Consider the following 27608-nt stretch of genomic DNA (forward strand, 5'->3'; position numbering starts at 1 on the left):
CTGGGATCAGATGCATTGTAAGGAACCCCAACCCTCTCTAATAGCGCGTCTGAAATCAGATGTATTGTAAGGAACCCCAACCCCCTCTAATAGCGCGTCTGAGATCAGATGCATTGTAAGGAACCCCAACCCTCTCTAATAGCGCGTCTGGGATCAGATGCATTGTAAGGAACCCCAACCCTCTCTAATAGCGCGTCTGGGATCAGATGCATTGTAAGGAACCCCAACCCTCTCTAATAGCGCGTCTGGGATCAGATGCATTGTAAGGAACCCCAACCCTCTCTAATAGCGCGTCTGGGATCAGATGCATTGTAAGGAACCCCAACCCTCTCTAATAGCGCTTCTGAAATCAGATGCATTGTAAGGAACCCCAAACCTCTCTAATAGCGCGTCTGGGATCAGATGCATTGTAAGGAACCCCAACCCTCTCTAATAGCGCGTCTGGGATCAGATGCATTGTAAGGAACCCCAACCCTCTCTAATAGCGCGTCTGAGATCAGATGCATTGTAAGGAACCACAACCCTCTCTAATAGCGCGTCTGAGATAAGATGCATTGTAAATTCGTCTGTATTTGATACAATTTTCAAATGACCTAACAATTGCTGGGAATTTCTGGGGAACCCTGGTTGAAAAACACTTAATTAGGCTCTAATAGAATTCTGGGGGGGTGGGGGGGCGCTTTAAAGGGGGTTTCCTAGATGGGGTTCGCCACACAGTTGTGAAGAGCGACCCCTCCTGCCCCCATGAGCAGCTAACAAGGAGGGGGGCGGGGGGAGGAGAAGGAGAACATTGTGGAACTACAACTCCCAGCATCCCCCAGGGCCGTCGCGCGACGCAGCCTGTGAGCGGTCTGGCACGTGCTCCTCCCCCCTCCCCCTGCGGTTGGCGCGCGCCTCCCTGAGGTGAGGAGGAGGCGCGTTCTCGCGAGCGCGCGCGTGAGGCAGAGTGAGAGGCGGCGGGGGTCTCTTTTGTATTATATTTATTATTATTATTATTATTATTGGATGGAAGGGGGGGCAACGCGATAAGGAAGAAGAGCAGCTATCTATAATAACAAAAAACCCAAACCCATAACAAAAAGACCCCACGTCAGAGAGAAAGAGCTGCCCCGGGGAGGGTTCCCGCCTTGTGCTGGGCTTGTAATGTAGCCCCCCATCCCCCACACCCTCCCCCCGAGGTCTGCAGCGGGCCGGCAGAGATATATATATATATTATATATATATATTATATTTCCGTCATTCTATCCAAAAGTTAGTCGTGCCTTTTAATTTGTTTCTTGATTTAATTAATGTATTTTTACCATAGGTGTGTTATTGTGTGTTTGTTTCGGGGTGTGCGTTTCTATTTTCAGCCCATTCCCCGTGTGGTAAATGTCGGGAGCGCGCTCCCGGCAACGCGGGCGCGCGCGGCGTGTGATTGTGTGTGTGCGCGCCCGTCCCCGCCTCCTGCTCCCCCTCTCTCCTACTGCCCCCCCCCCCGGTGTGAGTGAGAGAGCCAGCGCTGGGCTCTCTGTGTGACCGGCGCCCCCCCAACCCACCCCCCCGGGTACCGCGAGGCCTCCTCACCCCACCCCCCCGAGAGACAGAGGCAAACGGTGGCAGAGAGGGGGGGCGGCCGGGGACCGTTATCTGCCGGTGAGACGTGTGTGTGTGTGTGTGATATCGCGGCTATGTGTGTATATAGATATACATACCTGTGTGTGTATACATGGCATTCATTTATATAAATAAACGTGTGTATATATATATATATATATATATATATATATATATATATATATATATATATATATATATATATATAATATGCTTGTGTGTGTATATTTATAACCATAGTGGTAGTGTGTGTATATATATATATACATCTATATATATATATATATATCATTATCATTCATTTATATAAATGTGGGTGTGTAATATCTATATATATATATATATATATATATATATATATATATCACCATTATGATAGTACTAGTCCGTTTTCATTCACCGCTGCCTGTGAATGGTGGTGGGTTCCCTGCGCATGGGGTCCTTGTGACTAATTTGCCATGTAGGTGATGCATATCTGTTTCATCGATTTGGTTTATTTCTTGATTCTGCCGTGTATGTATATTGATTTTCTAGTGCATTCGGAGCCCCCCGCATCAGTCTCTGATGTGTCTGGCTGAGCTGCATTATTTAGGTTGGAAGGAAGGGTCCGCTGCCCGGGTTTTTTCCATGTATGTCCCTCTGTATCCAATCTGCGTGAGAGTATTATCTTGTGCATATCTGCTCCTAAACCTTCATTTTTCAGATGCTGCCCTAACTGTGCTAAATAATAATCAATTTGTGTTTTTCACTATTGTTACAGTGCTTTGTGTTTGTCTTTGATCAGTCTTTTCTGCGATGAATGAAGTGTATATCTGCAGCGTTCTGCCGGTTTGTCTTCCTAAAGTGCCGTTGCTAAAATCGGCATTGAATTTGTTTCTTGCAGGGTTTTCTTCATCTTACCCGCTTAATTCCTTCTTTTTGTGCTTTCGACTTGTAATGAATAAGTTATATTTGCATTGATTGAGGTTACTTGGCATATTGTGGTGATTAAATGTCAGTGAAGTTAAAACCATCACCGGTTTCCGCTCTGTGCCTTTTTTGTAAGGCTGTTTGCGTTTGTGCCAGGATCCACGCTCATTGAATGCTTTAAGGCTACAGACAGTGCCATGCAAGAGGCTTTGCCATGCACTCAATGTGCAACTTCCTCTGTCTCAAAATATCTCGGGTTTGTTCTTAAATTGCACTTTTTACTAACTTGTTACTTGCTGATGTCTGATATTTTAGTTAATAGATGCAGAACGGTTCGCTGTGCCAGCTTCCATCCGCCTGCATGTGTATATTTTATATATCCTCCTATGTTCGTTCCACTTAGATTGTAAGGTCTTCGGGGCAGGGCACCTTTGTCTAATGTTTGCTTTTTATGTTGGATGCGCCTGTTCCTATTATGTCACCTATTATTTTGTCACGTGTATTGCTGCTGTAAAGTGCTATGTACATAGAGCTTTACAGCAGTAATACTCGTGACAAAATAGTAGGTGACATAATGGGAGTAAGTGCTTCCGACATAAAAGCAAACATTAGACAAAGGTGCCCCTGCTCCGAAGAGCTCACAATCTCGTTGTGAAGGTGTATATTTTGTCCCGTCAGTGAGGCTGCTTTTTCTGGGCTCTGGTGTAGTTAAGTACACGTGGCAGTCCACATGAACAAGTGTTCAGCTGTTTATTGATTATTTTTGTGATTGTTGGCATAATGATATGTGGTAACGCGCAATAATTTCCTGTTACAATGTGGCATGCTCCATGAATTTTATTTATTTTTATAGTGGCCATTACCTGCAGCCGAACCACATTTATGTCTTTGAGGCCTAAGGGCATCAGCTGACATCATCCAGAATGAAAGAGGACAGGTTTAACTTGTATGTGATAGCTTCCTTGGGCCAGCTGCCTGGATTCCTCCAAGGGGGAAGGCTCTGCCTTCAGCACTTCTAAACCCTCTCTGCTGCTTTTGTTTGCAACAATTATTTCCCATGCAACATTCACACTTTGCCAGGGAGAATGATCTTGAGGGAGGAGGACGGTTTTCACCAGTGCTCAACTTCTAACCTGTGTTTTTCCAGTCTTAGCTCTGTTGTATTCCTGTGGAGCATTGGGCTTACACTTATGGCCAAACAAGTGGTATTGTTTCCAAACTCTAATAAGTAAGTCCTATTGAGCTGACACTTGTTTCCCTGAGTGAATTTTAGTTCCACTGTCATCATTGGAGCTGCATGGGTCAAAGGTTAATTTGGTATGTGTGTGTATGTGTATTTATCTATCTCTATAGTTGGTAGCTTGTTCGTTATTTTTCGATACTCTGCTTTTGTTAATTATGATATTTGAGACCTGGTTTAGAAACATAGGTTGTTGCTTTTATGAATGCCCTTGTAGGACTGGGGTAAAGATAAGTTTATAAAACCGATTCTGGCAGTTAGTTTGGTATCTTTATTGTGTGATAATGTTCTTATCAGTGTTGGTCTTGGAACAGAATCCTGGAGTCCTGGGACACTGCCTGTTCTCAGCAGGACACGAATGATTGTATGCCGTCAAAGTAATATTGAAGATATGACACTTAAGGCTCCCTCCTGACCTAACCTCGTTTCACCGTGCTTTTTAAAAATGTACAGTATTTGCAAACTGCTGAAAAATCTCTTTGCACCAGTTGCATGTTGAGGTTGTTAAATGAAAGTGTTAGGTGTTAGTCCATTTTGGTGCTTTTATTTAAACGGTGCTTTAAGCAGCTAGGAAAGTAGAATGATCCAGCGGTAAAGTTATCTTCTGTAAAAAAAAAAAAAAAACCTATAGAAATAAGTAGTCGTATTTAGTTTGCTCTTTGTGTAAGATACGCATTTACTTGTTAATAACTTGCAATAAATCTCCCAAAGAGCTGAGAGCAACTTATTGTGAACCAAAACATTCCTTTGGGTTGTATGTTATCTCGCATGTATTGTCTGAGCTGTGATATTCTTGACTTCCATTACTTTGTTTTTTTTTTCTTGTGTAGCATATAATTGAGCCTGATGATGTAAGTTACAGAAAGTAGGAGAAGTGGTTGTTTGTTAACCCCTTACATTAACAGTGATATAACTTCAAAGCAGTTGACGCCATACGTGACCCACCTACTATACTCGCCTTCTTTATTCTTATTTTGTGTGTGTATGTATATAGATAGATATAGATAGATGGATATATATCTATCCAATGCCTTCTTTTTGTTCTGTTGTTGTTTTTCCAGGGATTCGATAAAGTTGTAGGTGTAGGAAAACAAAATACGTTTCTAGACAGATTGACACAAATATCTTGTATCTTCCTGTACAACATTGATTCAGTAGAGACCGAGGGTTAGATATTGCACACCGGGAATGTTGAAATATAGTGTTCTTATGGTGTATGCATATTATTGATATCTGTTAAAACAAGAACAGTGTTTTAATTCCTTCCCCCCTTCTCTCCCCCCCCCAGTGTGTGTGTGTGTGTGTGTGTGTGTGTGTGTGTGTGTGTTGAACCTCTGCTGATCTCTAGCACAAGGAATGAATTGTGCAGATCCCGTTCTGTAAAAAACAATATACTTCTTGTTTTTGCATTGTGTGCTGTATATGGATTATAAGAATAATAGGCGCAGTTCACAAAGGCTTAAACTTTGAGGAGTGAATGATGAGTGGTTCAGGGCTGAAGTTTAGTCTCTGGCACATAGCCAGCAGAGGCAGGCATTCTTCAGACATCAGAAGATTCAGTGCATTTGCTGCAAAGATGATTCAGGATGGGTGAATCTATTACAGAGGGGAGGCTGGGGGGAGGAGAGTGAAAGGAATGAGAGGTTGCATACATTTCAGCAACAAAGTTCAGTCTGTGAGGAACTGGTTTGGTTTAACCTTTTTGCCCTGTAAGGTAGTTGATGTGACTCGTTACTGAAATGTTAAGACAGAAGGGACTGTGTTCACCAGTTATATCACACACTACTTTTCTAACTAAACATTGGGTTTAAGCCCCCCTTTTTTTTAATTTTATTTTTTAGCTTCAGCGCTCCCCAGCTACTTGTCTGATAAGTATTGCTCGATGTATCGATATAGAGCAGCTGCTGTTATGTGCCGGGAGCAATTTTCAAACACTGCAATTATTTGACTACGTTGCACTTTTCTGCTTTTTCTTTTTAATCTGTATCAGGCGGTGTTTGCTTAGCAGTGGTTTAGGGACAACACAGGACATTGTTACTGCAGAGCACCCAAAGCATTTGCTAAATAGTTTAGTTGGCATGGAGCTACAGATCCCTGGGCTTTACACTGGATGAGTCTGTTGTGTATTTACATTGTGCTCGTCATTCCAACCGATCAATGAATTGGTTTGCTTATCAGGGGTTTGGCCTTGCGGTTGTGTGTGTGTTGGTAACACTGGAGCAGTTGTGAAACGCGCATGCATGTTTCCACGGTCATTCTCTTGAAGATGCCTTTCCGTTTGTTTGCTTTTTCTCTTTAAGTCTTATTTCTTTCTTATTTACATATATCCTATCCTTTACTTGGTGCCACGTATATATGGCGGTCGAATGCACAGATATGTTTTTTGTTCTGATGGTTATTTCTTTATTTTTTTTAATTCACTGCAGACTATAACGTGACGGCATCATCTTGTATACAGTCTTCGTGGAGTTAAACAGGAACCTCAGAAGAAATGGCGACAGATTCCGGAGAGCCGGCAAGCACCGATGAGTCTGACAAACCAGCTGGTTTCTCAACGGAAAAGAATCCAGTCTGCCAGGACCCTTCCCTGGCCCAAGAGGCAAGCCTAGATGAGAGCGACAAACCCCGCTCCGCCACAGGGACCAGCGAGAGGAAACGCTTCTTCAGAAAGAGTGTAGACATCCCAGAGGATGACAGGATACTGGAGCAACCCCTGAAAAATGAGAAAAACAGTGAATGTGACAGCCAGCAGCCGCTGGAGGATCACACAGCAAATGCAGTAGGGGCAGCGCAGGAGGGTAAGAATGAACCCAAGGCTATTTCTGAGATCGGTAAAGAAACCCCCAGGGAAAAGAGTGAAAAGGAGATGGAAGAGGAGGCAGACATGAAAGCAGTTGCTACCTCCCCCAGTGGCAGGTTCCTGAAGTTCGACATTGAGTTAGGCCGCGGGGCCTTTAAGACGGTCTTCAAAGGATTGGACACTGAGACTTGGGTAGAAGTTGCCTGGTGTGAGCTGCAGGTCAGTTCAGTTGTACTGTAACTCTCATTGTATAAAGATCTGCCGTTAAGGCCACAATTACAATTTGGTGCTAAAGCCCTAAAATCTGTGTTTTGCATTTGAACTTCCTGGAACATGGGTTATATGGCGCAGTCTTTGTACTACAAGGGTTTTTTTCCAGAGACCAAATGATTTTCTAACCAGTGGCCATGATTTGAAGTTCATTGAGTTACGTTTTGGTCCACAAAGCAAATATAGCTCAACCCTATTATAACGCTGTGCTTGGGGTCCAAAGAATCACATCTCGTTATAATCGGATCGCTTTAGAAATAATGTACAATTGTATGCGTTGTACAATAAAGTATTTAAGATACCGATAATCGTGTCGTAAAGTCTTCATAAATATGAAAATTGGGCGCCACACTTGCATCGCGTTAAAAGCGGATTCGCATTGTAACAGATTGCGTTATAACGGGGTTGAGTTGTATTGAGTAGATTCCCTGTTCCTACCACCCTTAAGGAAAGAGTATGAAATGGCTTTAAAGCTGCGCTTATAGTGCCTTTGACTGCGATGTCGCTCCAAAACAAAACAATGGACTCCGTCGCGAGCGCTTCTAGTAAGCGCGACGGAGAGACCAAAAATTTGGAACCCGGGGAAATTCTCCTTCCCACCCTGTGATTTCAGCCAATTATATGTATCAATGTACCCAATTTTTAATTTTTTTGTGTACCCTACCCAGAACCCTGTAAAACGATTAATACAAATACCAAGTCACATGTAAATATGTGTTCCAGTAAGTAGGGAAAGTTGGCAGGCTAGGTGGGCCATAGCTGCTATCATTTTCTATGTTGGTATTTCATCAGTGGCCTAATTGCGCGCTGCTTGAGTGATTGCCCAGAATTCCCAGAGCTGAGCTGGTGCATGTAACGGAAGGTACAGGAAGCAAGATGTTTTCAGGTGTTCTTTAGAGTCACAGAACTGGAAAAGGATGCAACCCTTTATTGTGAATCATTAAAGCACAATGCTCGTGTCCTGTTTGTAAAGGAAATGCTTTAACAACCTGCTGCAAAATTACAAAGCCGGGTCGGCAACTGCAACATGTAATGGTGTTGTGTGGGTTGTGAAACAGGAATTTCTATCATGGGTTGACCTTGTTGTGGCTTTGCCTTTTTTTAGCTCTACATGTGTAATTTGTGAGACACTTGAAGGGACTCGAGTGAGTTCTTTCCAAAGTTTCCTCAAGCTTGAATAGTTGTGACATCGATTTTTGTGCTAGATCAGATGTCCACCAACATGATTGTGTTGCTCACTGCAGCATCAGTAGTAGGCAGGGGCTCTTGAATATGATAAACTGAAGTGGTTCATGAGGAAGGACAATTGCAAACCAGCTTCCTTCATTGTAGGCTTGTTTGTTAGGTTTTTGGGCAGGCCACACTGTATTAGAAGGGTGAACCAAGCAGACTGTCATACCTCAGGGTCTCCAAAGAACAGAGTGGAACGAGTCTGTCAAACATAACAAGTGTTGGTAAGGACAGGATTGTTGTGCTGCTGAGTGAGGAGGAACATGGAAATAAACTGCAGAAAAGTATGTGTTGGTCCAACTAGTCTGACAGTCCCCCACCTTCTTATAGACTGTACCAGGTTTAACGTCCCTGATGGAAATGCTGTCATATGGTGTGATTTTGTCTCTATATTTTATTCCAGTATACCGTTGCTAAGGGACGATGTTCAGTGACATTTAACCCTTTAATTGGCAGACAGGCCTGCAGTGCATTGTTTGGCAGCCAAAGAATCCTCACAGCTGTCTTCCAAAGAGAGTGAGGGCAGCTTTTTAAATGGTTTTATTTTTATTGCGCCAACATACTCCGCATCGAAGTACAATGTGGGAGGATAATAACATATAACAAAAGCGTATATATGTTAGGACAAATTGAGACACAAGAATGAGATCCCTTCTCCAAGGAGCTTACAATCTAGGAGAGACTGGAGGAACCTTAAATAGCTGTGAACAATACGGTGGGAGAAGTAACATATCTTACAGGAATTTGCCAGAGCTAAAAAAATAAAGTCATTTTATGGTGAGCCTCTGAAACCAGCTGGGCCGCTGGAATAGAAGGGGGTCTGGCTCTTGTGCCTGACAGTCACTGTTATCTAATTGTGGGAATGTCACTAAAGCAGGGGTTCTCAACTCCAGTCCTCAAGGGCCATTGACAGGTCAGGTTCTCTGGCTATCCCTGCTTCAGCACTGGTGGTACAGTCTTGGACTGAGCCACTGATTGAGCCACCTGTGCGGAAGCAGGGAACTCCTGAAGACCTGGTGGTGGCCCTTGAGGACTGAAGTTGCCTACTCCTGCACTAATGTCTCGTCACATCCCCTGTTGTAATAAAGTGCATTCTCTTTAAAAGGGCCCACTTTGCTGCCTTTCTCGTGACATCATCCGTTTACTGTAGGCAGCTGAAGCCAAAGTAACTTCTATTTATTTTACAAGTTGTTTGTACAGGATGTTGGCACAGATATATGCCAGCTCAACATTAGCAAAGCTTCTAGTTGACAGCGGAGGTCCACAGTACAATACATGGCAATGTACTGAGGTTTTATAACAAAAACAAACCATGCGAGGCATGAAAAGTTTTCAATGAATCCTGAGATGATTAAACAAATGCCTCAGAGTATAAACATAGAAAACCAGTCAGTCAGAAGAGTAGGATTTTAACCTTTTGAGTGGCAGGCAGTTGTAAAACTGTCCATTTTAGTCACCTGGTCCTACCTGTACCAGAAAGATGCATTTAGATTCACGTCTTTATTTTATTTTGTTCTAAACTCCTCCAACTGCAAAACTAGCACAATATAAAAACTGGCAACCCTGTACCAGAGAGAAGCAAAGAAGGATGGGAGCCGTGCTGGTCCTTCCATGTAGTTACAAATGAGGGGATAGGGGTATGATGCCTTTTATTGGACCAACAAGTAGTTATGTTACAAGCTTTCCAACCTCTCAGGGTGTTTCATCAGCTCCTACTCCTACCCCTACCCAGAGAGGTTGGAAAGCCTGTAACATATCCAATTAAAGGCCTCATACCCCTACCCCTACTCCCTCTCCCCTCATTTGTTGCTACAGAGAAAAGCAAGCATTCTGCATTCTGTGGGACTTTTCTTTGATAAATGAGGTGCTATTTTCTTGCTCCAGTTTTGTGGCTGGGAGACCTTGATCCCTGGGAGGGACTGTCACTTTATGAAAGTGGGCTATTGCCAGAGACCTGTTTAATGAGTTAAATGTGACTGACCTGGCTCAAAAAAACCAAAACAAGCGTAAGTATTTAAAAAAAAAAAAAAAAAGGATTGTAATACTTGTATTGTTTTTAGTAATCAAATATTGGGGGTTTCATGTTTTTTTGTGATAATTCACTTGGTAAACTCTTAAGACAGGTAATTTTGTTGATTTCGACTTTTTTTCCCTCTGTATAATGGCAGCATAATTAGTTTAAAGAATAAGCACCAAAAATACCATACATGGCTATATTTACTGTACACGGGCCTGAAGTAAACAAACGTATTGATTTTTACACAGGAAGTGCACATTTTATTTTGAATCCTTTTTTTCTAAGGAAGACAGTTACATTTTTGAGTGGTGGCACTGCCCACAAGTATATCCCATTGAATTGTATATCTCCTTTTCAAGTGAAGAGATGTTGCTATAAACATAAGCATTAGACATTTAAAAGTACACAGCAATGAATGTTTCTGAAAAGGCTGCAGACTCGGGATTTCAATGGCATTTCTTCATAGATCATTGATGTAATGCAACTCCTCTTGGATGAATCATCAATCTCTTGTGTTTATAGGTATGAAAGTGGCAGTGAATTAACTCTTTGCTCCCAAAGCGTCTGGCAAAACCTTGCATTGCTGGTCCCTCTGGTAGCAAAGGTATTCATTTTCCCTGACTCAGTTACTTCTCTTTAACTCCTTCACTTCCATTGCCTTTAACGTCCACATGGAATAAGTGTTTGACAATGTTCAAGCCCTTCATGTAGGGAATGGGTGGTTAACATAGTTTGTCCATTCTGCAGCCCTTAGAGATCATTTTATGGAACATGGCTAATCGACCTGTTTTCTAACAAGTCCCCCAGGTCCGATCTTGATTGATTGTGTGTGTGTTTGTGTGCTCCCTCTATGCATGGCTTGTGCAGGAAGTAGATTGGTTATTGTTCATTCGGTACTATTGGGACTATGTCATGTGGCAGTCAGAATTTGCAGGTTCTCCTGTGCTGTGGGTTAGCCATCTCTGCTGCTCTGTCTCAGCACAGGAACTGGTCCCATCATACATATGGTTCTACATTTTATCTTAAACTAGTATATTGCAGGAGTTGTATTATTCTGTCATAAATTATAAGTAAATATTTTGTTATGTAAATGTATTCCCTGGGACCACTTTTTTTTTTGTCTATGAAAAATCATATCTGCATTATTATTGCTATGCTTTCTGCATTTTTCTTGGGAGATATTCACCCCTCACCCTAGCCTAGGGCACCATTCAGTGCTTCAGTTTTTAGTTCTCTTAGCAGCATCTGTCAGCACTCAAGTGAGTCCATCACAATAGTAGCACTTAGCTGCTACTCCATCATTATTACAAACATACCTCAGAAATTGAGGGTATTAGTCACCTAAGGACATGCGCTCCTAGCTAAAACAGTTCCTTCTCATTTCTATGAATAAAGAAATACTTATTTATTCAGTCTCACCGGGCATGCAGTCTTGCATTAAAATTGCAATAACTGTGCTTACCAGTACATGCTCATGTGTTAAGTAACCTTGAATGTTAATTGTGATAGTTTTCTGGGGGTAACACCTGTCTCGTTTTGCTGCTATTCTCATGGACAGTGGGCACAGTTACAATTATAGGTCTCTGCAGATTAGATCAGATCATTTTAAAGTGCTTTTCCTCTCCGCTGGAATTCACTTGAGGGCTGTGTGTGACACGTACGACCTGCACCAGCACCTCCTAAACGGGATAAAATGGTTTGTATCCGCTTCTGTGTTTCGTAACTTCTTTGTGTCATATCTTTTCTCTTCTTGCATCAATCGCATTCATGGACACCACTTTTTAGCTTTCATTTTATTTTAATGTTTTATCCAAATGTTTGCAACTTTATATAGTATTAATGAGGATCTGATATAAAAAAATCAGTATTAGCGGTTTTGGTCCTTTTTTTCTATGTAGAATCCTAATGTTGGCCGCTAAAAGTTATCACAAGCTCCTAAACCCAGTTCTTGTGTGTGGGGTTATAAACGGTCTGAGTCATATGTGGCATTAAAGGTTATTCATTAGCTGGCTCTCTGTTTTATAGTCATTAATAGCTTCCGCAGGCAACCGTTCAGAAAGATGGATTGATAAAGTTTCCTGTTTGCGGTGAATAGTGCTGGGTGCTGTTGATGAGTTATTGTTATTGCTAGCCCGGAGGATTGTGTGTGCCCCTATCACTCATTAACACCCCAATAAAAAGCTAGTTTGTTATACTCTAACACACGTATAGCTTACTAATTGAATCTATCATTTGATCAGTATTAGCCAAGATTTTTGCTGTAAGCCTCCTCTTTGCTTCAGGCCCATGCGACACATTGTAAAGCAATCTGTTGCTTGCTTCCCTGGCAACAAAGGGGTTAAAATCTATGGGAATTGTTTAGTGTTCCAGCACAAATTCTTTATTACATCAACGCTCCTTGGAAGATGTTCTTTGTACCATTGGACATCAACTGGCATCTTTCGTGGCTGTCCGTGCGGTGCACCTTTCTCTATTTGGTGGGTGTGAAAATATAAAAGGGTGATGGAGAAGCAGAGCTTCTTATGAATGGGGTGCTGGTCAATCATTCTAGACGCACGTTACCATCGTCACAGGACTAATCCTGAGAAGCCCATCACAAAATAGTGGTGTGTAGTACTGTATATACCAGCAGTGGCCAACTCCAGTCCTCAAGGGCCACCAACTGGTCAGGTTTTAAGGATATCACTGCTTCAGCACAGGTGGCTCAATCGAAGACTGCACTACCTGTGCTGAAGCCGGGATATCCGTAAAACCCGACCTGTTGGTGGCCCTTGAGGACTGGAGTTGACCACTCCTGATATATACATTTAATAAGTAAATACACCGTTACAGTGCTTTAATACTTCAGAGCCCAAACGACCCAAAATATATATTTTCTTTAAAGTGTAGTGGACCTAATTATTATTATTTTTTAATATATTTTCTTTTTTTCTTTTTCTGTTTTAATGGACTTTGGCGAGTGATATTTATATAATAGGATACATTAATTGTGTTTGAATCTGAAATTAAATTCCAGTTGTCCCTGTTGTATTGTCATTGGGACTAAAACTTCAAGGTTAGAGGAAGGGCACAAAGCAAATTTTTTGATTACTGTTGCTGCAGCTTTAAAGTGGTAGTTAGATAAATGTCCCCCTGGTCTCCATGCAGCATTCACCACACACTATGTAGGGGCCCAGTATGTCTGACAGTAACTGTCAATTAGTTTCTCAAAATATCTGTGCTTGTTCTAACGCACTCTGCGTATTACAGCAGCCCAGTCATGAAGCTGATCCTTGACAATAGCACATGACACTGATATGTTTAAACCTTTAGTTCAGCTCTGTTTGCTACGTGACATTCCTGGACTTTTCTATAGTGAAATAGTACACAGCTTCCAAAAGAGGAAGTGTCGCCGCGCTTACGTGTGCGATTCCAAGGCCTTTGCCGACAACAAAGTGCGCGTGTAATACAGGTCGTTGTTTTCCCCTTAAGGATTTTCAGCAGTATGTTACTTTACTTTATGATTCTAAAGGAGAAATGCAAAGATTTGATCAATGTATATATATATCCATATATTGCTGCAGTGGAAGCGCTGTGTGCTGGGGGATAATGGTGAAAGGCGGGGTTGCAGACCTGTCTAAGACATGCAAATGAGCATACAGTATTATTTCCATTTACTGTGGAGGGTTTTTGTCGCTTTTTTTACCCACCATAAGTTAACTAAGTGTGGTATATATAGCTATATCTCTCAGCTAAGGGAGGTAATCAGTCAGCTATTTTATACTTTGCCACAATGCCAACATATAATCTAAAGTGATAAGAAGTTGACAATAGAAATGAATCGACCACTGCTGAAAGCACAAAAGGTCATGTCCTTATTAAAATAAAGTGTCATCGGCGGCACTTTTTATGGTGGTACCAAATTTTTATGCTGTGATTTAATACGATATGCAGGTGAGACGCGGAGAGGGTCACAGAGCTCATTTACTTATTTATGGCTGAACATGCGAGGGGCACTGTCAGAGCAAAAAGCAAGGTTTCCCATCTGTCTAATTTAAAAAAAAAAATATATATATTTTTTTCATGGAAGATGTGACATACAGTACTGTATTGTAGCTGCATTGTGCCTGGGTTGTATGTTTGTTCTGTATAGTAGAGTACAGTAAAGATGTCGGCACTTAAGTGGTCTTAATAAAACAATCCAAAGGATTTATTGAAGATCGGGCCTTTCTATAGAGAGCCGACCGAAACGTCGATCTTCAATAAATCCTTTGGATTGTTTTATGAAGACCACTTAAGTGCCGACTTCTTTACTCTACTGGATTGTTGGTGGGATTCACTATGATGCGGGACCACCTTTGGCGAGCAGCGGTGGCAAGTATCATGTTCTTGTGAGTGCGCCACGCAATAGTATCATGTTCTGTATAGCAGACATGGTTGCTCTCCATCAGGTTTTTGAGATGTTGAAGCTACAATGTTCTGTAAACGTTGCGTTCTTGTTGCCTAAAGGAAGAGAAGATGCAGCACTTGCTCACACTGTTGGGCTGAAGGAACCGCTCATTACAATATATGTATGACCGGTAAGTGACCACCGGCCTGATTATTCTCGCTCCCGTTTTCCAGGACAGGAAGCTAACCAAAGCCGAGCAGCAAAGATTCAAAGAGGAGGCTGAGATGTTAAAGGGGCTCCAGCACCCCAACATCGTGCGCTTCTACGACTCTTGGGAGTCTACGCTGAAGGGAAAGAAATGCATCGTCTTGGTGACAGAATTGATGACATCCGGCACGTTAAAAACGTAAGATTCTCTGCTAACCTTTAAAAATAGCTGTGGGGCGAGTGAAATGAGGGAGGGTAAATCTTAAAGCTGGGTTCAGTCAATATCCTGCATGTGTGCTTTTTTTAATAAATCAGTTCTGTAGTAAGAAAAAATACTTTTAGCATTTTCTGTTTTTATAAAAACAACTTTGAAAGACCAATTTTCTTGTATTCTATTTTAACAGCCATTTGCTAAGGCACTGCCCCTTCATGTCCTGTCACAAGCCCTGGCACACCCCTTTGTCAGCCCTGCCCTCCCTCTTGCACATGTCAGTGCAGGAGTGCTCATGAATATTCATGAGCTTCCACTGAGAGACAGAAGCAAATAAAAACATATGCCAGCTCTAATTATGTCACCAAATTTCGCCTATCAATACATGGAGAACGAATTGACCTGCAGCTATACAGACCTTTAGGTAATTAGAGATTGCACACATAAAACTATTGAAGTAAAAAAATAAATTTAAAAAAAAAAGACTGAACTGCAGCTTTAACTGCCCCCTCTCACCATAAAGAGGTAGCAATTGGGCAGGACCTTGGGGTAGGAAACATTGCCACTATAAAAGAATACGGCTGATCTAGTGAGATAATCAATAATACATACCAAAGGAACGGTGCGGGTGCTGTGTGGGGGGGGGGAGTTAGGAAAAGGCGTAACGTCTTGGGACCTTGTGCACAAATGCTCGTACTTTACCATGGGAATCTTTCTAAGTCGAGGGTGCTCAAGCTCCCCCCTCCCCCCCCCCCCCCCCACAGGTCAGTTTTCAAGATATCCCAGCCTTAGCACAGTCGAAGACTGAGACCCTGATTGGGCCACCTGTGCTGAAGCAGGGATAGACAGAAAACCTGACCTGGGGGGGAAGGGGGGTGGTGGGCTTGAGGAGTGGAGTTCTAAGTCCTAGGTTGTTCACAGATTGTATGACAATTGTAGCACAATGTCCAATGACCGTTTTAAAGCGGCAAAACGTGAAATCTTATGTGTTTTTTTAATAATAAATCAGTTCTGTAGTATTAGATAAAACTGCATTTTTTTATTCAACTTTTAATGAGTTTTAAAGCATGCTTAGATTTCTATAGCAGACTTTAGCTCACCTCCCCAGCAGTGCAAGATCTTTGCAACACTTTGCATCTGTTTGTGATTATTTGTTGCCAATGTTCCCAGCAGTTTGAGCTGCAAAATGCAACAATAGATAATGTTACCTTAGTAATATAAGGATACATTGTAGCTGCTGAGTTACTTTAACTGAAGCAGACACTTAGTGAGGCACACAATCGGGATTTTGACCGTTTTATAACAAGAGCACCAAACTATTGCCAGCTTAGGTCAGAATGTAGAATTATACATTGCCACATGCTTTACTTCTACAAATAATAAAACAAGGGGGAATGTAGTATTGCTGCTTTAATATCCCTGTGTTTTGTTACAGTTACTTAAAACGTTTCAAAGTGATGAAACCCAAGGTATTAAGAAGCTGGTGCCGGCAGATCCTGAAAGGGCTGCAGTTTCTGCATACTCGGACACTTCCCATCATCCACCGCGATCTGAAATGCGACAACATCTTTATCACCGGGCCCACGGGCTCAGTGAAGATCGGAGATCTGGGTCTGGCCACCCTGATGCGAACGTCCTTTGCGAAGAGTGTGATTGGTGAGGCCAAGCTCAGCCCCCCTCTTTAAGGTGGTATCTGGGTTTGCAGTGCACATGGTTAAAGTAACAATCATGTACGGAAACCTTTAACCCAGGGCTGTTTAACTCCAGTCCTCAAGACAGCCTCCCCCCCCAACAGGTCAGGTTTTCAGGATGTCCCTGCTTCAGGGCAGGTGGCTCAATCTTTGACTGAGTCACCCGATTGAACCACCTGTGCTACAGCTGGGATTTCCTTGAAACCTGAGCTTTTTTGGGGGTCTTGAGGTCTGGAGTTGAGAACCCCTGATTTAAGCAGATGCATTGACGTTTTGCAAGCTTTGGGGCTGTTTTCCATTCTATGGTTTGCATTATATTTACTAGAAAACAAGGATATACTGGTAATTGGTATTGAACGCTTTTTGTTTTCAGTGACTTTGCTTTAGTTTGTGTTGAGTGGAATATTCTCTGTGTTATGTTGGATTAGAAATCTGAAACACAGGCACTGATGCCAGAACTATTTTGCAATGTGAGACACTTGCATCGGTTAATCATGTTGACATGCAAATGCACTTGCTGCTTTTACTCGTTTCCATTTGCGTCTAGAATTTGATGTGCACATAATGTAGAATCGGCACAACTGAAGCGCAATATAGTTTTATTTTTTTTCCTTTTCTAATAAATGTGAATGCTGGTATATTGGCAGCACCTTGTATTTTACTTACTATAACTCCAGTGTCCATAACCAAATAAGCTCTTGCAGATGGCTTTTAAGTAGTACTTCTTTGTGCAGTGTTACAGGCATTGGAGAGAGATCCACTGCCTGGGTGGTGTAGACAGAGTATGATGCTTATGGACCGTATGTCTGATAATTGATGCGGTTTGCCAATAAAGCGCTAAGATAATGTAGTAAGTTGGTATTTGTGAGGAGCATAAAAACATGAATGAGGAAAGTGTTCTGTGGATAGATTTAAAGCCTCTAATTTCTTATTCATGGTTATTTGATTTTTCAACGTATACGGGTCACATATAAAAAAGCAATTTGCAGCAAACATTCACAAAACAAAACTTATAAGCATGGAAAGTTGGTTACTTGGGGTGCTCCTTGGAGATGTATACAGGCTTACACCGCTCACATGTCAAATCCAGAGCATATATGGTTAGAAAACAAAATACAACAAAGATTTTTTTATTTTTTTCCCATTTAGTCTCTAGGTCTTCATGTGAAATAATAAACTGATTTTGTATTTCTTTCAAACAATTTATTTGGATATTTGAACCTATACGGGTAGCATGCACACCTCGTCTCTCAGTTTTACAGAATGGCTTGGAGCGTAATAGAAGCTACAATGCTCTTTCTCCAGGTACCCCTGAATTCATGGCTCCAGAGATGTATGAGGAACATTATGACGAGTCTGTGGATGTCTATGCATTTGGCATGTGCATGTTGGAAATGGCTACTTCGGAATACCCATACTCAGAGTGCCAGAACGCAGCTCAGATCTACCGCAAAGTAACCAGCGTACGTCTGCATTTTGGCCTAGATTTGCTTTCTACCTTGAACCAGTGCTAATAATAGAGCAGATAAAGTGTTCTGCCTTACTTTCCTTACCCTGAAATATAATACAGCGCCGGACTTCGTGTTCAAATTGTATTGACGTCCAATGCTGGGATGATGTTTGTTTACATTGCTATTAGTCAGACTTCGTGCTCTCTTCAGTACGTCTTAAAGTATTTCTGACCACCCAAAAGCAGCTGCACAACTTTTCCAAGGGGTGGCTAACTCCAGTCCTCAAGGGCCACCAACAGGTCAGCTTTTCAGGATATCCCTGCTTCAGCACAGGAGCCACTGATTGAGCCACCTATGCTGAAGCAGGGATATCCTGGAAACCTGACCTGTTGGTGGCCCTTGAGAACTTGAGTTGGCCACCCCTGGCTTTACCTATGAAGTACATTCTGCCAGGTTCAGATGTATCATTCCTTAAAACAAATCTTCCCTTCATTGGGATCAATATGGCTACAAGAACTCCCCTGTACCCGTAGTTGCAAACGTCTAGTCCCCACACCAGATCTCTGCCATTGACGAGCAGCTGTGTTATATGGAGGTACTTGGCATTGCTGATTGTAGTTTCTCACCCTACAGGGCATTAAACCCGCCAGCTTCAACAAGGTGCCCGACCCAGAGATCAAGGAAATAATCGGGAGCTGCATCCGTCAGAATAAAGTTGAAAGGTAAAAGTGAAAGCAATGAACACGCCCAAAGTTCACTCATTCTACCTATGTGCTCCGAGCACCTCCCCCTGGACATGGAGTACTAACACATGCCATGTAACCATACACGTATGTATTTCTTTGTGTGTATAACACCATTCATGTACATGGCGCTTCACTGACGTAATACACAGAACAAAATAATGGGAATAAATGCTACATAAAGGTAAGCATTAGGAAAACGAGTCCCTGCCCCTAATAGTTTAGTCTAAGTGCTAAGTAGGGAGAACTTGGAGACCGTAGGACATCAGAGTTTGTAGCCAAAGAAATGGCTTCAATGTGACATGCATAGAACTGAAGTCTAGTAGCCATGTGAAAACACAACCTTGTATGTTTCTAGTGGTTCTCAAGCAGTTACGGTCACACCCTTTTGATTTAAAAAGTAAATCGTCAAATGCTTAAATACATACATGGTCCTAGCCCAGGGGTGACCAACTCCTGTCCTCAATGGCCACCAACAGGTCAAGTTTTCAGGATATCCCTGATTGAGCACAGTTGGCTCAGTCCTAATAACGGAGCCACCAGTGCTGAAGCAGGAATATCCTGAAAACCTGACCTGTTGGTGGCCATTGAGGACTGCGAGTTGGCCTCCCCTGGTCAAGTCTGTCTAGTGGAGGAGGAAAAATGTATACCTGCCCATGTGGTTGTTTTGTCGCTAGTACATTTCCCATTGTGACTCTCTTGCTCACAGGTTGTCAATTAAGGACCTTCTGAATCACGCCTTCTTTGCAGAAGACACAGGGCTGCGGGTAGAACTGGCTGAAGAAGACGACGGCACCAACGCCTCACTGGCCCTGAGACTCTGGGTGGAAGACCCTAAAAAGCTGAAAGGCAAACACAAAGACAATGAAGCTATAGAGTTCAGCTTCAACCTGGAGACGGACAACCCAGATGAAGTGGCGTATGAGATGGTGAGAATCTGCAGCCAGAAGATGGCAAGATGGATCAATATACTTCTCTTGTGGGGAGAGTTGGTTGCCTAAAACAGTTTTTATAAAGGAAATTGGCAAATGCCAAGGAAATCCCGCTCCTCCTCTGCACTTACGGACGTTTCCTGCGGCTGCTTTCTCATAACGTATCCAGTCTATTACGTTCACTACACTTTCAGATCGTAGTTTAGACCAGGGGTTCTCAACTCCAGTCCTCCGGTTTTCAGGATATCCCTGCTTCAGTACATGTGGCTCAATCAGAGGCTGTCGAAGACTGAGCCCCTGATTGAGCCACCTGTGCTGAAGCGGGTATAGCCTGAATACCTGACCTATTGGTGGGGCTTGAGGACGTAAGGTGTTGACCCCTGGTTTAGACCCTGCAGAATCTGTTTGCCAGGCAGTTCCATTATTAGTACGTGGATCCAAGGAATGCTAAAAAAAGAAGTTAAACCCTTTAAAGAACGGCACAAAAGCAGTTTGCGTTGTCAGGTGTTATAATGTGGTCTTTGTTCACCATGGCGAGGCTGGGATGTCCCAGAGTAAATTCGGTTGTGATAGTGTGAAGTATTGTCATGGTTTTTTTTCTAGTAATTAGTTTCCTGCTGTTTAACAAAACAAAATTTGAAGGACGGTTGTTAAAGCAATGGCTCCGAACATGTAGTGAGACTAAAAGCTCATGGATAAATCTGTTTGTCAGGCCCATATAGTAGGAAAGTTTAACCCCTGTGCTTTTGTGAAGAACTGCAGTATGTTTTGTCTGTGTGACCAGCATCTGCCCCTTCTGTGCAGGTGAAATCTGGCTTCTTTCATGAAAGTGACAATAAGGCAGTGTCCAAATCCATCCGCGATAGAGTGAGTCTTCTCAAGAAGACCAGGGAACGGAGGATGCAGGCAGGACACAACGAGGATCGTCGGGATTCACAGAGCAAGTCAGGAGGGGTACCGCTCGCACATGCTGGCATACCCGTTACTGCTGGGTACACCCAACCAGGGGGTAACGAGAGTGAGGAAACGGAGGTGGATCAACATGTACGCCAGCAACTCCTGCAGCAGCAGTTTCAGTGCTCATCAGTCACGGGTATGTAGGCTCTAACTAGTGCCTGGCATATAATTACCTTGACACGATTTAAACATTTGTGGTGTGTAGGAGGAGAGCAGCAGGCAGGAGAGTCGTCTCATCCAGGCCAACACACTGGCGCATAGTTGGAGGGAATTCTCCCATAGCAACTGATACCTCTCTGCAAATCTAGGAGGGGTTGGGGTGTTGTCTTTATAGACATTGTGTTGGTGACGGAATCCAGGACTCATTGTGTGATCATGAAGCAAATGATCAATAAGGATTTGGGGTGTTTTCCCTTGAAACCCTGTTAAGAAATGTGGCAAGATATGTTTAGAAGATGTACACATGTTTTGTTTATTAATGCATTTGAAGAATTGGTAAATATAATCGGTCATAAATATCTTAAACTCAGAGAAGCTGGACTGTTGGTGTTACTAAAGCAATGTGGAGACGGCCACCTCCTGGGTGTCACATTGTGGTATTTTCTTGCAATATTCCAGCTGACGGTCTGGCAGATGCAGGACTGGGATCGGCCATACTGGCAGACACCTCCAGTCAGCACAGTGCCAGCTACACTGGGGGCCATGAGCAGATGACTGCCCAGCAAGTCCCTGGCATACCTGAGGCTGAAACCAGCCATGTGGGGCAAATGTACCACTCCCAGCAGGCTGTGGGGCACTACCAACAAGCACAGGGGGTGAGGCCTCTTCTAGACTTTATTTTTCTTTCTCTCACACAGGGGTTGGGAGATGGGAACGTTTAGCGAAGTTCCAGAAAATTAAATCAAAGCTTAACACTGTGCTATTGGCACTTGTGAAACACTAATGAAACCTCTAAAGAATGAACTGTAACAGTCATCAGAGCATTTGCAGTAAGTGTGTCTGGATTAATTAACACCAGGATACAGCAGAGATAAACAAAGAACCTATTTTTAGCAAGGTTTTGTTTGACAGAATGGCAATGTGTTCATATTTATGTGGAGTAGTTTGTATTTCTTTGGACGAATTTAACCTCCACCCATTCTTTGATCATGGAGAAGGTGATCCTGATTGATACTCCACTTTGTATATAATTGTTTACAATTGAACAGTGTAGGCTCTGTTCCATACAGTTTGGCCAGTTAATGAACATACAATATATCATATGCATACCACGCACAATTGGTTGGCTCACTGCTGTGGACTCTACACACATCCATTGTTACATTGTTTTTTCCATAATAGGTATCATTATTCAGTAGATAATAGGTACTATTATATACTGACCGGTGTATGACATTATCCAGTCTGACACTTTGTGCTGTTTACCTGCAATCTGGTTTAACAGGTGCCTCTCCTCCCCCAGATGTTTCCGACACAATGCCTCACTCAGCCTGGCTCACCCTTTCCACAGCAGGATGGACAACTTAACGCACAGATCATGGTAAATCCGGACGCACAATTCCTAGAGATGTATTGAGTGGTGTGATATTTGGGGGGGATTTCTCATGGTTTTTTGTCTCCTTTTCTAGCCTCTGAATGCCCAGTTGGCCTTTACAGTAGATGGTCAAGCTCAGCCGAACACCTTAGATCCTTCAATGATGTCTATATTTCAGCCATCATTTTCCACATTGTCCCCTCAGATGATACCTGGACAAGCGACATCTCAACCTCCTGTAGCTGGCATTCAGCGGGACACTTCTGGGATTCCAGTGCTTGCCTCCACGGCTGCTGATACCCCAACGTCAGGGCTTCAGCCTGTGTGTCATCCAACATTAATGGGTCAGTATGGCAGCTGCATGCAATGTGAGATACACCCCACACAGAATATCTTGGGAATACAGACTGGGACTCAGCAGCTACAACATCCGATGCCCTCAGGACAGCAACCAATGATGCCCCTGCAGGATCCCCATATCTATTCAGCAACACTTCAGCAAGGACACAACTTCCAGGTGCAGTCACACGTGGAGCAGCTGCAGTGCTCAACGCAACAGCCGTGCTACCAAACTCCACTCCCACAACAGCAGCTTATAATGCAGACCACCGTGGTGGAACAAACCCCGAAGGTCATGCACTCCGATGCTGCCATGCAAGAAGCTGTTTCACAGCAAGTGCTCCTGGAGCAGCAGTATGAGCCTGATCAGCTGATGTTCAATACACAGATTTCTTCTTTCCAAGCCCTTCCTACTGAAATGTCGTCATTTGAACAGGGCGCATCATCTGGCCTCCCTGAACTGTCGGTGCATACACAGCAGGCCGTGACCTCTGTGCACGAGCAGCCTTCATACACCCAGCGTCCAATGCTGCAACTCCCTGTCCAACAGCTTTCCTATGAGCAGGAACAGGCAGCATACACCCTGCAGGGGGGGCAGCCGCCTGTAGCGGAGCAGCCAGTTTACACTCACCATGTGGCACCAGCCCCGGTCTCTGAGCAGTCATTATTTCCTCAGCAGACAGTCTTGCAGAATCCCCCAGAGCGGCCCCTTTACGCTCCGATCCCTTCCGTGGATGCATACAGACAGCAATCTGTTGCAGCCACTGACCAGACTGTGTGTACGAAGAAAGATATTCCACCTGGTGACCAGCTAGTGTATATACAACAAGCTGCTCCCCTCCCTGACCAGCTAATGTACAACCAGCCAGTGTATGTGCAACAAGTTGTGCAACCTTGTGACCAGCTTATGTACACCCAACAAGCTGCACCACCTGCTGACCAGCTTATGTACACCCAACAAGCTGCACCACCTGCTGACCAGCTTATGTACACCCAACAAGCTGCACCACCCGCTGACCAACTTATGTACACCCAACAAGCTGCACCACCCGCTGACCAGCTTATATATACCCAACAAGCTGCACCACCTGCTGACCAGCTTATGTACACCCAACAAGCTGCACCACCCGCTGACCAACTTATGTACACCCAACAAGCTGCACCACCCGCTGACCAGCTTATATATACCCAACAAGCTGCACCACCTGCTGACCAGCTTATGTACACCCAACAAGCTGCACCACCTGCTGACCAGCTTATGTACACCCAACAAGCTGCACCACCCGCTGACCAGCTTATGTACACCCAACAAGCTGCACCACCCGCTGACCATCTTATGTATACCCAACAAGCTGCACCACCCGCTGACCAGCTTATGTATACCCAACAAGCTGCACCACCCGCTGACCATCTTATGTATACCCAACAAGCTGCACCACCTGCTGACCAGCTTATGTACACCCAACAAGCTGCACCACCAACTGAGCAGCCAGTGTATACCCAGCAAGCTATACCACCATCTGAGCAGCCAGTGTATACACAGCAAGCTATACCACCATCTGAGCAGCCAGTGTATACCCAGCAAGCTGTACCAGCATCTGAGCAGCCAGTGTATACACAGCAAGCTGTACCAGCATCTGAGCAGCAAGTGTATACCCAGCAAGCTGTACCAGCATCTGAGCAGCAAGTGTATACCCAGCAAGCTGTACCAGCATCTGAGCAGCCAGTGTATACCCAGCAAGCTGTACCAGCATCTGAGCAGCCAGTGTATACACAGCAAGCTGTACCAGCATCTGAGCAGCCAGTGTATACCCAGCAAGCTGTACCACCATCTGAGCAGCAAGTGTACATGCAACAAGTTTTGCAATCAACAGATCAGTCTGTATATACCTTGCAAGGTGTACCACCCTCTGACCAGTCTGTATATACCTTGCAAGGTGTACCACCCTCTGACCAGCCTGCATATACTCATGAAGCTGCTTCATTCACTGGCCAGCACATGAATGCCCAGCACTCTGTCCCACCCTCTGATCAGCCAATGTATACTCGAGAGGCTGTTCTACCGAATGAGCAACTGGTGTATAACCTACCAACAGTACCTCCAGCTGACAAACCAGTGTATCTCCAACAGGCTGCTGGCCCTGCTTCTCAGCAAGTGTATAGCCAGCAGGCAGGGCCCTTTGTCGACCTGCCAGTATATACCCAACAGTCAGCTTCTCGGCAGGTAAATATTCAACAGATTGTACCCCCTACTGACCAGCTTGCTTATAAGCAACATGCTGATCAGCAAGGGTATACCCATTGGTCTGTGCCCCCAGTTTCTCAGCCTCGGTATACCCCTCAGCCAGACTCTCTTATAGACCAGGTGTACATCCAACAGGCAATTCCTCCTGCTGACCAACAGCTGTATACCCATCAGGCTGTCCCCCAGTCTGACCAATCGGTGTATATTTCGCAAACTATGCCTCCGTCACACCAGCCTATGTATGCACCACTGCAGCGTGCCATGCCTGCTCCAGAAAAGCCAATGCTGTACAGCTCGCATGTGGAACCTGCTACACATCAGGCAGCCGTGCCCCCTTCAGATGGACTTGCATATGTGCAAAATACACTGCCTCCTTCAGAGCAACTTGCATATGCCATGCATACATTGCCAGCCATAGAGCAGTCAGGCTGTACTCCCTCTGAACAGCTGGCAAACCCTGCTTTGCAGACCAATATCGTACAAGAACACTGGTCAGAGCAACCGACAGAGCATCATGTTTACGCACAACAAACCATACAGTCACCAGATCAGCAAGCCACCTTTTTGCAGACCCAAGACCTGAAATATACCTACGGAGAGCAGAAGGCATGTCACCCGCAGTCAACCTTTACTCTTCTACAGCCTTCAGAACATCAAAGCTACATGTCCCCCATAGGCTCTCATCAAGCAGGGCAGGCCTTGGTGGAGCAAGCAGTGTTGAGCCAGCATTTTCTTGCCCCACACCAGCTCTCTTCTCAACAACCCCTGCCTGGTGCCCCTCACTCTGAACAGGGCCAAGTTTCTCACCTTCACACACCCCAACAGCTCAGCAACCACCAGAGTAAGACGCATCTAAATGCTCCACTTCAGCTTGCTTCTGAAGAGCCTCTGCTTCAACCCACCTATGGCCAACATGCTCCTGTACAGGTTTATGATCTTCAGACAGCGAGTCAATCCGAGTCTTTGCTGCAACACCATTCTGTGCAGTCAGCTGAGAGTGCCAACCATGATTCACACCCTGCTCCATTGACTCAGCAGCCACAGCCATCTGTGTTCCATGCCCACTCAGTTTCACAACAGACCTGGCCCCCTTCATCAATTGGATTGGCCACAGAACCGCCGATGCAGCATCAGGATGCTTACCAAAGTGCTGCAAAGGCACCGTATACTCAGAACCAAATACAGCAGCCAGATCCAGAGTCAGAGCAGGTAAGCACCTCTAATTAATGCCCGAGTACTCTTTAATGTCAGTTTGTTCTAGCGATTAATCGCCTGGTTAAAGGCTGACCTGCATCACTTTTTATGGTACGTCATCGTAGACTAGGAGTGGCCAACTCCAGTCCTCCATGGCCACCAACAGGTCCAGGTGTTCAGGCTATCCCTGCTTCAGCACAGGTGGCGCTCAAAAACTGAGCCAACTGTGCTGAAGCAGGGATTTCTTGAAAACCTAAACCTGCTGGTGGCCCTTGAGGACTGGAGTGGGCCACCCTTGGTATAGACCATACCTTCTCTGTGTACATTTTTCGGTACCACCAACATAGGATATAATTTAGAGGAAAAGGTGTGTCATTCATTGACAAATGCCCTTTTAGGTACAGGCATGCACAGATAAGAAAGGTAGCTTAGAAGTTCACATCCCATTAACTATTTTATCTTCTCTGCTATTGAGCCCATGGCTCCTGGTCGTTGCCCCTTAACCATGTCTCTCCATGGTTTGTCTTCCTGCAGCCGGTGTCAGAGGCATTTGCATCAGAACAAATCTCCATTCAGAAACGGGACTCCCTTCAAAGGTAAGGTCATTGTTGAAAGCAACAGATGCCTGTGGTGGTTACATCTCAATGAGTATAATTGTGCACCTGACATTGCAACGTGTTGTGGAAAAGGGCAGGGTTTTCTGGGCCTGGGGATGTCCCGTTGATTAGTGATGTAATTGTCCTGCTTGATGTGTTTGGTCTTTCCCCAGTGCTCACACTGACTGGGCTAAGGATAGCGCCAGCGCACTAGAGAACACTTCTGGAAATGGCAAGCAGGAGAGACTGAAGCAACGCAGAGCGTCCTGTCCCCGGCCAGATAAAATGGCTCGCTTTATCCTCACCGTTCTGCAAGTCAGTGTCCTCCGGCTCCTGAGCGTAAAGATCTTTCCCATCTTGCAGACCATATGAATGGTGCCTCATGTTTTTTATGTGGTTTGCAGGTTTCCTCCTCCGGGGATAACATGGTGGAGTGTCAGCTGGAGACTCACAACAACAAAATGGTGACCTTTAAGTTTGATGCAGACGGAGATGCTCCTGAAGATATTGCTCATTACATGGCAAGTGTTGCTCTTCTAGTTTATGCCACTTCAGGCCCTGCAATGACACTGACGCACATGTTTAGGCTACGCCTTAGAACTCTTGCACCAAAGATTGTACTTGTATAATTAAGAAACAAATTCCTGGCCCCCAAATTCCTGTCAGAAACTGGCTCTCGTCTCCGGGCAGTGTTTAAACCATGAAGTAAAGGATGTTATGTGCACCCTTGCAGTATAGAACTTTCTTTCCCCCGCTGGCACCAATTAAAGGGACCGTTGGTGATATTGTGATATGAAGTGTGGTTCTGTTCTCCACACAAGCTGATAATCCTGAACAAGTAGAAACAATCGAAGCATATTGAAGGCTGTAGCTCCGGTTAAAAGGTGCTCACACTAAGTTGTCTCTTTCGATGCTTACGAGACATTTCTAAGGTCTGTAGAATATCCTGATTTTGATTGAAAAAAAGAAAAATGAGACGCCAAAGTTGTCCTGACATTATTAATTGCATTCAGATTGGAAGAGAGCTGATGGCATGTTAAACCTATTTTATATAAATGAAAATGTATTAACCCTTTG

The 27608-nt window shown here is 44.1% G+C and overlaps 1 protein-coding gene across 8 annotated transcripts in view; it reads left to right on the plus strand.

The window, feature by feature from the left end:
• The first annotated feature begins 893 nt into the window (after positions 1–893).
• The window catches only part of WNK3 (WNK lysine deficient protein kinase 3), a 42763-nt gene continuing 16048 nt past the window's right edge, over positions 894–27608 (plus strand). Inside the window, exons 1-14 of one of the 8 annotated variants that reach the window (XM_075578431.1) lie at positions 894–946; positions 6172–6764; positions 14665–14837; positions 16285–16505; positions 17846–18003; positions 18625–18713; positions 19444–19663; positions 20471–20759; positions 21242–21438; positions 22068–22163; positions 22252–25950; positions 26470–26531; positions 26705–26846; positions 26936–27052. In XM_075578431.1, coding sequence (XP_075434546.1) covers positions 6237–6764; positions 14665–14837; positions 16285–16505; positions 17846–18003; positions 18625–18713; positions 19444–19663; positions 20471–20759; positions 21242–21438; positions 22068–22163; positions 22252–25950; positions 26470–26531; positions 26705–26846; positions 26936–27052 — 5991 coding nt within the window. In that variant the 5' untranslated portion in view covers positions 894–946; positions 6172–6236. The other 7 variants (XM_075578430.1, XM_075578429.1, XM_075578428.1 and 4 more) reach the window with 7 other exon arrangements.

Source organism: Ascaphus truei, chromosome 21 (genome assembly GCF_040206685.1).
Source record: "Ascaphus truei isolate aAscTru1 chromosome 21, aAscTru1.hap1, whole genome shotgun sequence".
Taxonomy (NCBI): Eukaryota; Metazoa; Chordata; class Amphibia; order Anura; family Ascaphidae; genus Ascaphus; species Ascaphus truei.